Below are 14,094 nucleotides of genomic sequence, written 5' to 3' on the forward strand. Positions count from 1 at the left end.
TGCAGTATTACTAACAATACCTCACTGTGGTATGAAGGTCCATCATTTCTGTAGCTAGGCAACCTTGTGCAGCGAGAATGAAAAAGGGTTTTTATTCATGAATTGTGGCGTCAAAACGGCGAGCATTCAAACATTTGTCCGACTTCTTAACAATACCTTGTTTCGTAGCTGGTAATGAAATACTGAGTGAGGGTTGCCTTACAGAGCTGCACATAAGATGCTTGTTGTTCTTAAAAAAACAAGATAAGGAATAATTTTGTCATGAGTTTGAGTTTATTTGCTAGTATATTAACACATTACATGCTACAGAAAATAAAAAGATAATTCAATTGTCTTGAAAGAATATAGTGTTATAATAAAATGGCACATTTGACATTTGATGACTTCATGCAGGGCGACTAAAAAAATACTTCTTGGTGGTTTCATTGGCAACGCAATTCATAAAATAATGATTTCTGTAGCTAAGCACCTGTCACGCGCAGTGTGAATGACAAAGAAGCTTGATTTGATCATAAGTACACATATAAAAATGGACTGTCAAAAGCTGGCAGATAACAAAAATGTTACTTTCCTAGACCAGGTTCTTTTAAGAAGTCAACCCAATATTTTTTAAGTTATTATCTTCTCTTGGGTTTGGAAAACGACCAACCTTGAAAATGATAGATGAAAGCAGGGCAGAGCTTGACAGGCTATTAAGTCATGGAAACTAATATCAAAGATAATTAAAAAACCTAAAAAGGAGCACATTTATCAATGCAGACGCAATGTAAAAGCAGTAAGTGCATTCTGTGAAAAATCAAATTTCATCTCCTTCAATCTCACAAGCACTGGCAGAATGTGCTTTCCAGAAGGGGACCATCTTGCGGAATGCTGTTTTAGTGCCACCTAAAGGTGACATAGTGTGCTAGCCAGAAATATTGAACCAGGACATCTGAGAGGAAGAGACAAGTTCTAACAGCTCAGGCTTACTCTGGTAAAGATCTAAACTACACACCCAGCCTGCTTCAATTCAAACCAGTTTGCATTATGATACACAATGGTGATGAATGATTGTCAGGTGTCAACAAATAGATTGATTCAATCTCAACAGAAAACAACCTCTTGGGGGGAGGGCAATCATGACTACAACATAATTTGCTGTTATTATTCCTGATCTTTTGGCAGAAGGTAGAGAAAAAACAGTAACATAAAAAGTCTGTGTGGGCTTGTGCATCATAAATGGTCAAGGCTTTAAATAAAAGAATGGCTGAGGATTAAGAGAGGAAGCACAAATGAAAGGCAGGCTGATTAGAGGATTAAAAGAACGAAGTGCTGCAAGGTGGCAATGAAATTATTAAAATCAAAAGGGCAGGTACCAACAATACCACTTTCTCTATTCTTGGACACATTTGACGAGATGTAAACACAGAGCAGTCTGTTTTGCTAACATATATTCAGTGAGTTGAATGCAGAGCACTAACATGAGAAGACATTACTAACTAACATGGTGGACAGCCTACATTCACTCTGTTAAACTTCATTCATGTACATCAGACCCAGAATGAGATGTGGCCTTGTGAGGGTTGGAGGCAAACAGATGTGGCCCCCTGGAGTCAATTTATCTGTTTTGCACAAGTGACCCATCACCCCCTCCCATGCAGCAGTAAAAAGTGTACATTGAAAATGTTTCCTCCCAGACAAGATCAGCTATGACGAAAACTACAGAAATAACAAAAAACAATAGTTTAGCATGTAATGATAATCAATCACATAGTACATCATTTCATAACAATATGTTCTTTTGATTCTTACAAAAGACTACTTGGTGGTACTTGGTCGTAGTAGATGGGTGGATGGGGCTGAGGTGAGGAGAGGTTGAATGTAGTGTTGCCTTTATCTCCACCCTCAACATGAGTCTTGAAGTGTTTCAGATTCACTGCTCGTGCCTGCTCTACGGCTATAACTACACAAAGTCGCTCCTAGCTGCTGGTCTTGACTCAGTTTTGTTTTCTCCACTTGATATTTGGTATGGGGGTCGGGTGCTGGACTGGTCTTTGGTCTGCTCCTTGAGGGGGAACAGTACACCTCCAGTTGACTTGGTGCTTTCATTTAATTCTGTGATAAAATGCTGCAGCTGTAATTTAGCCTCGATCCTCTCACTTCTCAGTCTTGGGTGACCCTGAAATTATGCTGCATTCATGTACAATAACAACAATAGTAGATGCATACTTTTAGACTTTAAAAGACCCCCACTTTAGTCAGCAGTAAACACTGCTAGAGAATTTTTTTCAGTTAGTTTGGAGATGGAAATATTAGGTCTAAACTCCGACAGTTCCCTTCAACAATATTTTAAAATAAAATATTAGTCTTATGACTTGTATGTCTTTAATTTCCTGACTGAAGACATAAACACCAACAAGACAGAAGATGGGGGCAAATGCAGAAAATAAATAATGCTGCCATGGCAGATGTGAGAGAATAACTATCGTCTGTGCAGCTTTGATTTTCCAAACTCATTACTTTGCACACACCTGCACTGGAAGTGTAAAAACAAACAGATCAGCATTCAAATAATGGTTGGTATATATGCTTATTTGGTTTCTTGCCGAGATAATGACAAAATACATGTGATTCTCATGTTTGTTTGCCAAATATGAAGTTACTGCCTGCAGGTAATAGCTTAATGTTACAAAGCCTGGAAGTAGGGGGAAATGGTAGATTAGCTCCGTCCAAATGTAAATGTATCTGTCTACTAGCAGAGTTACAGCTAGCCGAGACATAAAAATTCAACTACTTATGAGGGGTTATATGCTGGACTTGTTCTTGGCAAGGATTTAACCGAAAAGATATGTTTAAATTAGTTCACTTTAAAAGGTGCTGGTAGATGGATTTTGTTACTTTAGCACAGAGCCAGGCTAAGAGTTTCCTGCCTGCTTCTAGTCTTTATGCTACGCAGAGCAAAAACACGACTACTGGTGGCATCTTCATATAGACACGAGAGGAGGTATCAATCTCATCTTACTCTTGGAAAAAGAAGGCGGCAAACTACTCCTTCGGGTTCTATATGTAAGAATGAACCCCCTGTTTAATGTACACCCCAAACCAATAGGAGGCAGCATACCAATATGGTAATACCTAATTGCAGCTGCTGTTAGCTGGTCAGTTACCAGTTAATGTTCTGTGCTGGGAGTTTGGGGGACCCATGTGTTGGTGTTGTTAACAGAGCTAGTACACAACATTACACAGAAGCTGATGTTTCTTCACACCCTGTTGACAATTTAAGTTACACTTTTAATGGATTTAACCTAAAATTCTTCTATTGCACCTTTAAACAAAGTTTCTAAAAAATGTCACTAACAGAGTTAAAAAAAGAGAAAACACATAAAAACTGTGTTGTTACTCCTCCTTGTTACTGTATTCCCATCGGACATGAATGCAGCATAAGTGATCCTACAGCACTGTAACCATGGTGACAGACGAGGGTGAGGATGAAAAATGACACAGCGCTGAGCAGTATCTACTGGCTCCAACACAGGAAGAGGAAGTGGTTGAACTCTGTGCCAAGGAGTCTCCTGTGGAGTGAGTGTTGATAACTTGTCCATGGCAGGGACGTGATGAGGGGAGGATCTGCAGGGTGTTGCCACTTCTGTGGAACAAGAGATTCAGTTTACAGCTCCACTGTATATGAGTATGTGACCCTTTTATGTCAGTCAGAGTGGATGGTGGAATATGGCGGGCATGATTATTCAGAGGTGTGGACACAGAGGGTGTGTGTCTTACAAGAGGTTCTCAGTGATTCTCTGAAACTGTACTCGGTGCAGGTAAAAGCTGGAGCAGACGTGAGGGAGGGGCAGCGGCTGACTGTTGAACGGAAAGAAAGGAAAGGGTCTAATACTAGTGTCCAGGTTGTGGGCCGGCTGTCCACTCTCAGCTAAGTTCGTCCTCGGCGTTGTGCTGGTCCAGCAGTTTGACATGTGTGAAGGGAAAGTGACCCCGCTTGCCTTTACATTCACCCTCCCACTGGCCGTTCACGTTTATTTTGGTCACCTTCACCATGTCGCCCACCTGGGAAACAAAAGAGAGTCATTTTGTAACCAAAGAAATTACAAAATGTAATATTATCATTATTTCCAACACTGACCTTTGAGGTAAGAACCAGGCAATATTTAACTATTTTTTGACATTTTCTAGACTAAACAATTCATGGATTAATCAATTAAAGTCATTTGCTGTCCTACTTTTACAGTTGACATGGATTGGGAGAGGAGTGGCTGTTCCTGTCCCAGAACCTGAGTAAACATTGCTAATACTGACTAACAGACAGTTCCAAAGTTCAAGTTTACATGGGTGATGACTGAACAGTCAGGGGTTAAAGCTGTGTGGGCTGATAGTATCAGTCTGACAACTTGTTAGCAGTTACAACCTTCCTCCTTACGTTAATGTGTACCCGGCAGCATTTACATGATGAAAGCTGTCTCAATCAACTTTTATAGACCTTTAATAATAGAGATTCTTTCTCCAATCTAATGCAGTTGCACACTTGCATGTAACATAGCAATTCTGTGTTCCACAGACAAACTGCTCTGCCTTTTCCTTCACTGGTATCTATAGTATTTATTATTAGCTGAGTAACTAATAGCAGTGTTTGTTTTGTATCCTGTGTTTGGCTGCAACTTATATTCATTTTTATTGTCATTATCTGCAGTCTTTATGAAATCAAACATCTTCTATACCAGAGGTTCTCAACCTTTTGCAAGCTGGGCCCCCCCAAAGCTGGTTCATTGCAGTTTGTTTCAATCGTTTAATTCCTTCCTCACAAAAATCCGGGATGAAAATGTCACAAACTTCGCCAGCTTCTCGGTGAATTCTCTGGCATCCTTCTGCAAGTGAAGTTGTTGCGGCGGAGGAAACGATTCAGCCAACCAGCACTCGCTGCAAACTCCTCATCTCTGCTGTCACTCACGGTGGCGGACATTTGTTTCTCTATCGCCCTGATCACACTCCCGTTTGCTGATAACTCATCCCCGCATGTTTATCTAAAGCTCCTCGCTAGCCCTCTTCCTACCAGGCAGCCTGGCCCTGTTGCTGTCCTCCTCGGACAGACGCTGAAGCTCAGTTTGATTTTTTCGCCAATCTCTCACTCTCTTGGGGTCGACAGAGAAACTTTTAGCAGCTGTTTCTCCCGAGTTTTCCTCTGCGTATTTTACGCCAAAGTTTGAATTTCAAGTCGTACTTTTTATTTTTTTTGCTGCACCGGAGCCATGGCGATCATCAGTGTGATAGGCCTACTGACTGACAGAAAGCAAGCACAACGCGTGAAAAAGGCGAAGAAGAAGTCAGTGGTCATGTCTTCTTCCTTGATTTAAAAAAAAAAAAAAATGAATTAGACTCGGCATTTATTTAGGAGCGGCAGCGTAGTAATTGTAATTCATGTAATTCACACAGAAAGCTGCGCTGCCGCTCCTAAAGAGACGTGACGGTAGACATCATGATGATTACGTCGGGGTGTTTTCCAGGTGTTTCCCCTGTGGTTATTTATCAAAATATACACCTGCACCCGGCGTTTAAAGGGGACACTGCGGTTAATTGAAACCCGACTAAGGCTATTTGGTAATATATGGTACATTTACACCCCGCTCTGTACGCCGGAGCCGTGGCGGCCATCCGCATCCGCGATTCATTTGCAGCCTGGACGCGGAGTGGTGTGTGTCTCCTCTCTGCTCTGACTGGACCGCTTTGCGAGGCTACTGAGAGACTGACCGCTTCGTGAGGCTACTGAGAGACTTGACCACCTGTGAGTGCTTTTGGACGCGGGAGGGACTCACGGCAGCACCCGCTGCTTGTTGAGCACAGTAACTGCAGAGTGATACGTGCTTTCAAGTCAGAGTCTCCAAACACCAAAAAAGTCTCCAATAACACCAGTAAAAGTCACTAGATTTGTCGGTAGTCGCTATTGACCAAAAAAAAAGGTCGCCAGAAGGATGATTTGTTTGTGTGTTATAATAGTCCAACCACTTGCATTTCGACATGGGGGGAATTTTCGTGTTTTTTTTTTCTTCTTTTTCCCGATTTTTTTTTTCCCCCCCTCCCATGTAGCATACTCACACCCCCCCAGGAGAGTGTCCGCGCCCCCCCAGGGGGGCGGGCCCCACCGGTTGAGAACCACTGTTCTATACAATTCAAAAGGTGACGCCTTCAAATTTCCTTCAATTAGATTACTCTTGTTATCAAAGAACATGTGTTTACGGGATGATCCTGTTTTGGTCAAAAGGGTTAGGTTTGATATTTGATATACTATGTTTAAAAAAATAGTTTGATAAATGAAATTGAAAGAGTAGAATTTGGTAGTTTGCATTTTTAAAATTTTTAAATCCAACCTTTTTAAGCCATTAAGTGGATGAGATTAAAAATTGAATGTGCATGTGCACAAGAATAACTATAAAAGCTGGTTGCAATATTGTATGTTTTGCATGTACATTTCTCTTGCAAATATCTGCGTCAACAAAGACTAATATGGCTTTCTAAAATGATGATGGTTGATTCATATTCTTATTATTTATGATGATTCATGAGCCACAGGCATGATCAATGGGCTGTGTTTAAGAAAACCAGAGGATGGCCTGAAATGTTTGGTGAGATGAATATGTTAAGTATTGTAGGAGTTTTTTTTGTGCAAAATTTGTATAAATCTCGATGTCCAGCCAAGTCCTTAACCCATTTATTTATTTAGTCTGCTATAGCAGAACTAGGGCTGCAACTAACAATAATTTTCATAATCGATATATCGTTTAGCCTATAAAATGTCATAAAATTGTGAAAAAATGCTCTTCATAATTTTACGCGATGCCCAAAATGATGGCCACAGATTCTTCTTTTTTTCCAACAGTCCAAATCCCAAAGGCTCATTACTTATAATGATAAAAAAAAAAAAAACACACCAAATGTCCAACATTTTTGTTTGACAAATCAAAAATGAGAGAAAAATGACTGAATCGATGAATCAATTATCAGAATAGTTGGTATTAATTTTCTTTCCATCGACCAACCGATTAGTTAAATAATCATTGCAGCTCTACACATAAGACAAAAAGCAACACATCTTAACATCGAAGAAACCTGAAATGAGGGAATGTCTGGCACCTTTGGCTGAAAATGACTTAGAAAGTGATTTTGCTTGCATGCCTTGCTGCAGCTCATCTAAATCATAAATTGAAACTGCTGGCTGCTATTTGTTTGTGTGTTTTGTAGGTCACACTGTTTTAACAGGACAACATGAGGTGTGATACACTGAAGGTACACCTAAAATACAATGATTAAGAATAGTAACAGAAAAGGCTTTACACTGCAGGTACCAATGCATTATAAACAACAACAACAACAACAACAAAAGCATTTATCTGTCCTTATGATTGGCTCAAGACATTCAAAGATCAAATTTAGGATTTTTTTAAATAGAGGTAGTGAACTGTCTGAATGGTGAAAAGCATGCAGACTATATCATTATGGAACCAGCCACAGCCACTTGACACACATTGGTCACAGCTGTGAATTGATGCAGTGGATTGCAAAAGACCAGAAGGTGCTTCAGTGTTGGGAGACAAAATACCACAAACACCAATATGAGGCAATATAACACACCACTGTAAGCAATGGCCTAAAGATCACCACACAGTTGAAGTACATTCTCTTTGTAGACAATGTTTCTATTAAACTGAACAGTAGAAGACTCACTGAGGTCGTCTTTATGCTACAGCAGAAAGGATTCATCACTTACATAATTGATAATAGATGAATCCCCAAGTACTTTGTTATTCATATTTCACCCATTATCAAACAAATATACCAAACACAATCTCATTCCAGTTTCCAACATATATTGAAGTTGACTGAATATTGTAGCACAGGTATTCATGTTAGTATGCTTTTGCCTTTATCAACTACTAGTGCAGTTCCCATAAGAAAAGTGTATTCCTATAAAAAAGTGGGAGGTTAAGGAGCTTTTTCATGGATGGCCAAATGAGGCTGTGTTTGAAGGTGGGACGTCAGGGATATTTAGGTTTGTTGTGAAATCCGATGTTCCAGGGTATAATTGGCTGTTTTTGACTATTTTTGATTTTGCCATTATATTTCATCTTAAAAGCTATTTACTTGGTGTCATTATTTTAAGCACAACCTCACATGTGTGACTGTACAGTTATTTTTTTTATTTTGACATACTGCATTAAAACAATGGACCTAAAATCACAAAAAAAAAAACATGAAATCCGAGTAGAAAAAGTTAGATTTTTTTACTGTGAAAACTACAAATATGTTTAACAAACCATTTTTTTTTTTAAACTTATAATGCAAATATAAATTGTTGTTTATCTAAATGTGTGCATACATTTAAAAAAATTACAAAGTTATATGTAACTATTTACATTTAAATGCAGGCAATGCTCAGGTCTGCCTGTGCTCCTTCCAGCTGAATGAAGAGCTGGACTGCCTGCTCCACATTCAGCTTCTCCTCATTATTCTGACTCATTAAACAAAAAAACGACTCCACTACTCACTAAACACACTACACCAAACACTTACATAACACACTAACTACACACTCCAAACACGCTAAATGTCACAAATCTCTCAACTCTCACACACACCGACCGTCGTTGCATGTCAATCATCCGCCTAGGTCCCTCCCACAACTTCCTGTTCCTCAACAACCAAACTTGCTGCTTGGACACTTTCGTGACAAAAGCCTGTTTTTACCGTTTCTTCCTGCACCAGACACAAAGCAAACGTGACGGCAATGTTCGCGAAAAAGCGTGGCGGACATTATTTACTTTAGGTCAGGTTTTGGACGTGCCGATGCTTCCGGTCCGTCGCTTCGGGAGGTGGGCCGTGTAGCTAGCCGCTAGCCGCTAGCTGCTAGCTAGCGGCTAGCTACACACGAACATCCACAGATTCCGATTCCACTTTGTTGTCCGCGTGTCTCTGGATCTCCTCAGACCCGAACAGACTCGGTCCAGACTTGTTTAATCTCATTAATCCACAACAGTCAGTTTAGATGCACAGAACAGAACAGAACGGGACCGAACCGCCGGCAAAATCCCGGTCCAGCTCGCGCCGCTGCAGGTATAAATCTACTTGTTTCTTAAGGTGGGGGGTCGCGGTGGGATCTGCAGTGATTGGTTTTGGTGCGCGCGTGGCCACGGTGTGCAGTGATTGGCTCTGGTGCGCACGTGACTGTAGTGGCTCCGGTGGACAATGCTCGTGGAATTTGTAAAGCATTTATGAAATAATTTATTAACGGTATCATTGCAGTCCAAACAAATGCGAAATAGCACACCCTTGAACCACGCAGCAGCCATGCTGAAACTCTCAGGTCAGTCTGATCCTGATCCGCAGAGATATTTGGGGAATACACACACACACACACACACACACACACACACACACACAGAGGTTATTTGCTTTTATAGAGAGATATGCATGGACTCTCATCTTCACAATGTCCATAATAACACCTGTAACCACTGCCACATTTCTTTGGATGCTGAAATGATTCTTCATCTAACAGCAATAATACATATAAACACGTACAAACAGGGAACCAGTGTTCTGGACCTGGCAGTGTTATCAAAACACTGACACGGGTAATAAAAAACATATAGTTAAAATCTCTAGTTAGTCTTAGTCTCTATCAACTACTTCAACAATCAATTTAATCATTTCAGAAAAACTTAAAACATTTGCTGGTCCCAGCTGCTTTGATGTGAGGATTTGCTGCCTTTCTTTGTCTTCTTTAATAACATATGAAGAGGCTTTGGGCTTTGGCCTGTTTTGGACTGATTATATAGACAAAAAAATGCATCATGAAAATTACGAGCGAACTAATCAATAATGAAAGTAATTGTAAGTCGCAGCCTTACATGTGATTTGAAGTTTCATTTACTTAAGATGAAGAGTGATCTTCACAATCCGAGTTTTTTGAAGACAACTAGATGAGGAAATGTGAGCCAATTATTAACTTTGCAGTGCCGCCTTGCTGAGTCACTTCTAGCCAATTAGAGTGGAGAAACCATGAAGCCTTGCAGAGGTCAAAGCCAGAGAAATGTTTACTGCAGGTAGGAGTGGCAGAAACCAAGTCACGCAAAGAATCTACCTGTCATAAGTAACTGAGCAAACCAAAGTGTTTCTAGCCAACCAGCAGCAGCAGAAGAAAACATATGAAGGGTACAGATTTGAAGAATCAAGGGATGGCTATGTATAAGTGTCTTTAGTGTTAGAATGGAAGGACTGACAAGAGAGTACTTCGTCTAGCCTGCCTCCACGCCTCACTCCTGGCTCAGCTTGACTTCTGACTTCACAGAGACCAGAGGAAATGGTCCTGTTCCCAAACACAAACTATTTCCTTCCCCCAACGACCTGCTCCGTGGGAGCCCCGCTCTTGCTTCCGGACAGTTTAACAGCCCAACAGCCCAGCCACCATGAGCAGGGAGCAGAGCCTTATGGCAGTAGTCATACTGGGATACCCTGTTAGGTTAAAATTTAAATGCCCCTTACTCAAAAGCAAGTTTAGCCCAGAAAGAAGAAAGCCAGTGAGTTAATAAGTCAGTCAGACTTAATGTAGAGAAATGGGTGATGTCACTGCACTGATCTCTGCAGAGATACAAAATGACAAGATTATCTGGAAATCTACACAGTGAATGGGCTGAGCTTGTTCTGACTTTGATTCCTCTTCACCCTGCTCAACAAACATGGAAGAATTGATTGTAAACACAGTGGGGAAGAAAGCAAAAGTGTGTGAGCTCAGTCCTGATAAGCTCAAAGGGCTGGTCCTTCATCCTCTTTTCCTGACTCCTCTCCCCCAGCATATGTCAAGAAAAACTACTACACACATCCATATTTACCTCTAAGGCCAGGGCAGTCTTGTCGTAGGCATTGGGCACCCTCTTCTGTATGGCCCTGGCATAGACAGGTCCATTTTGGAGATTTGGAAGAGGGGTGGGTTGGGCGTACTGGCTAGGGTCTCCCAGCAGTGGAGTGCCAGACTGGGCTGCAGAGCTGTCAGAGTTCCCTAGCATCCCAACTGCTCCCAGTGGCCCCCCAGGCACGCCAGCACCAGCCACAGAACTGGGAGATGCCGGTCGGTACTTCTCTACATATGGCACCGGGATCATCCCCGCCCGGCCTTCAGAGTTCTGGGCGTTCCACCACTGCTCCTCTGGTTTCTCTAGAACTCGGAGAATGTCGCCCTTCCTAAATGGGAGATCCTCCTCATCATTGCCGGGAAAGTCGAAAAGAGCTCGGACGAACTCATCCTCGAGGCGCGGTGGGGGGCCTCCGCCTGGGCCAATGCTGATGAAGGAAGTGTGTTTGGACTTGTTGATTGGTTCTATTAAGGTGGTGGTGTCCAAGTAGTGGATTTTGTAAAACTCTAGCAAAGCAGGGAGAGCCTCGAACTCCTGGTCACCAATGCGGAACCTTGGATGGGCCAAACCTGGGGAAAATGAGGGACGATGGAAGAGGAAGTCAGACAACCTGCTCTGTCGTTGTCAAATCTGGTAAATCTAAAGCGGGTCTATTTGCGTAAGCAAGCATGGCGGAGGTGATTTCCAGAATGACCAGGAGGGATTTTATTTCCTTATTTTACATTTCTTTACCCTGTCATACTTATTTTATCCTTGATCTGCGAGGATGTGTGTAGTTTTGCAAAGACATGAGGAAATACAACAAATATTCACCTGCAGTTCATTCACAGGACAAACCCAACAGAGGCATGGGGCAAGGTCTGATAAGTGTATATTGAAACCTGGTTATATGATGGACTTGTGATCATTTACAACTCTGCCAGGGTCAGCTGATAAATTAGGCCGGATTGAATAGAGCAGCTGGCCAGAACTTGCGTTAATACAGCCTGCAATCTGAAAACTCACACCGCCCGCCTCGTAGCATTTTAGTGAAACGTGCTTCATTCTCTGTGATTTACTGAAACAATATGTTGTCTCACATCTAGTGAACTCTATGTCTGAGCTCCCGGTTCAGGTCTGCAACCACGGCCAGAGGTATGTTGCTTTTTATCAAGTCAACATTCAACTACACGTTTTAATGTGTCTGGCCTGTCGTTTTCACCATATTAGAGAGTGCTACAGGCATTATTGCGCATCTCCTTTGGTGCAAGTCATGCAAGAATGGTCACATCAGCATCTCCATATGCCGAGCACCCCCTCTTCCTCCCCAAACCCCCCTGTTATCTTACCTGGACCGGATTGTCGGTTGTTGCTGATGCTGTTAATTATGTAATGCGAGACTTTGGAGTTCTCTGATACGGAGAGCACGTAGTCGCCGGGGCTGGTGATGGAGTCCCGGACCAGAAACACGCCGTGCCTCTGCCCCTGCAACAGAGACACAGCCTCCTGCCTGCTCAACCGACCCCAGTACCAGCTGCCACGGTCCTCTGCGTCAAAATTTCCGGCCATGATAACCACTCCAAAGCCGAGGCTTCACCGGGCCTTCCCTTCTCTCCCTCCCGTTATCCACAAGAGAAGCCTTCAACTCATACAAAAACTTTAGCGCCTAGAGCACGTTTAGTAAACAGGCGACATCCACAGCCGGCCGTTTGGACATCAATTCGCCGATATACAACCACAACTACGATTAAAAAGGATTCTTGTTTGGTTTATGGCTGCAATTAAGCCCCAAATATCATATAGTGCGCTTTAGAGACTGAATTCCAGCTACAATCCAGCGACTGATGACAACTAACTTCAAAAACTGAAATGGCGGATGCGGGAAAACAAAAAAAGACCCCACTCACCGGATGTGACGTAATAATTATGTGCACCAGACGCACCACTGTCAAGTTAGAAATAATCTAAAAGATTAACATTAAACTTCCGACATAATATTGTGCTGCTAATGATGGCGTGTTATTATCTGAAAAAAAATAAAACCACATATAGCGATTCTATTTGGCATGCCATCAATAAACTTGCCGTCGCTTACCATGTAACTCTTTGGTATATATATATATATATATATATATATATATATATATATATATATATATATATATATATATATATAATTTTTTTTTTCTTTTTTTTTTTTTTAAATAACAGAGCGGTAAGCTTTTATTTTGTAGATAAAGCGTGTAAACTCCTCTTCCTGTTCCACTCTGTTTCACTTGGCAGCCCTCTCCTTCATGTTGGTGGGTTCTTGTGAAACCCAGAGCTTGTCTCAGTATTATTCTGCAATGCGATGCTGCAAGACCACTGTAGAAACACGCACTTCACGTTTAGCTCCCACAAGAAACTCTCATAAACACATCCAACACATTTAACCCTGTATAATCCCGGTGTTGCAATTGGTAACATGGCCACTAGATGTCAGCCAAATACTAGTAAAAATCCTTTTCTATCATTTCTATACCGACATAGTCATAACTGTTGAGGTTTGACTTCCACCATCAGAACATGTATTTATATGAAATTAATCTTAAGATTAGAGAACTCCCTCTAAAATTACAAAAAAAAAAATACAAACATAATTGAACATACAGACAGAAACCAGGGCATTATTTCATTGAACTTAAACCAACAGACTGTTCAAATATAGTTCACGCACAGTTAGCGTACATATGCCTCTCTCCTCTATCACTTAACAAAAGGGCACCATTCATACAAGATTTATAAATCGCACCTTATGGATTTTTAATGGTTCATAAATGATTGAATTTGATAAGAGATTAATAAGAACAGTCCTTGTGTTTATCCTCCTTTGCATTCACACTTGCTTTGTCTGTTATGGCGTCTTTAATAATAATGAGGTCATCCAAAGGACTGTTTGATCTCTGATCTTCTGGAAAAGAGCTGCAGGGCATCTGGTTACAGATTAATTTATTGCCAACTTACTAACAACATGCGGCCTTGAATGATTGCAGAGAACTTTTATGGATGACTTAACAAAAAAGTTCTAGCCATTTTAGAAAGTGAGAAACTATTGTCCCTTTTTAATGCTTACTTACATTTATAAACAGTTTTTCCATGTGTTAATGCTTTACCAACTAGACAGCTTGTTTTTATTTTATCAATTATTCAACAGCTAGTAAGATTTATCACCACCATAATG

The 14,094-nt window shown here is 41.2% G+C and overlaps 1 protein-coding gene across 2 annotated transcripts; it reads right to left on the reverse strand.

Moving 5' to 3' along the window:
• Positions 1-251: 251 nt before the first annotated feature.
• crk (v-crk avian sarcoma virus CT10 oncogene homolog) lies at positions 252-12,791 on the reverse strand. 2 transcript variants are annotated; one of them, XR_003981754.1, is made up of 4 exons: positions 12,224-12,791; positions 10,875-11,464; positions 3,760-4,044; positions 252-3,625 (listed from the first exon to the last, which is right to left on the reverse strand). XR_003981754.1 is itself a non-coding variant. In XM_030398887.1 (3 exons), exons 1-3 carry the CDS (start codon positions 12,441-12,443, stop codon positions 3,907-3,909), a joined length of 948 nt encoding a protein of 315 aa, XP_030254747.1. In that variant the 5' UTR covers positions 12,444-12,791; the 3' UTR covers positions 252-3,906. The 2 variants fall into 2 exon arrangements, 1 of the variants encoding a protein (XP_030254747.1); XM_030398887.1 differs by having other exon boundaries at positions 252-4,044.
• Positions 12,792-14,094: the final 1,303 nt, after the last annotated feature.

Source organism: Sparus aurata, chromosome 2, assembly GCF_900880675.1.
Source record: "Sparus aurata chromosome 2, fSpaAur1.1, whole genome shotgun sequence".
Lineage (NCBI taxonomy): Eukaryota > Metazoa > Chordata > Actinopteri > Spariformes > Sparidae > Sparus > Sparus aurata.

Bases quoted from the DNA above. Each gene is read 5' to 3' on its own strand.
- crk (XM_030398887.1), bottom strand. From the start codon at position 12,443: ATGGCCGGAAATTTTGACGCAGAGGACCGTGGCAGCTGGTACTGGGGT. The intron at 11,465-12,223 runs GTAAGATAACAG...CATTTTCCCCAG, and splicing joins CAACCGACAATCCGGTCCAG to GTTTGGCCCATCCAAGGTTC. The intron at 4,045-10,874 runs GTAAATATGGAT...TTTGTTTCCCAG, and splicing joins AGACTGCCCTGGCCTTAGAG to GTGGGCGACATGGTGAAGGT.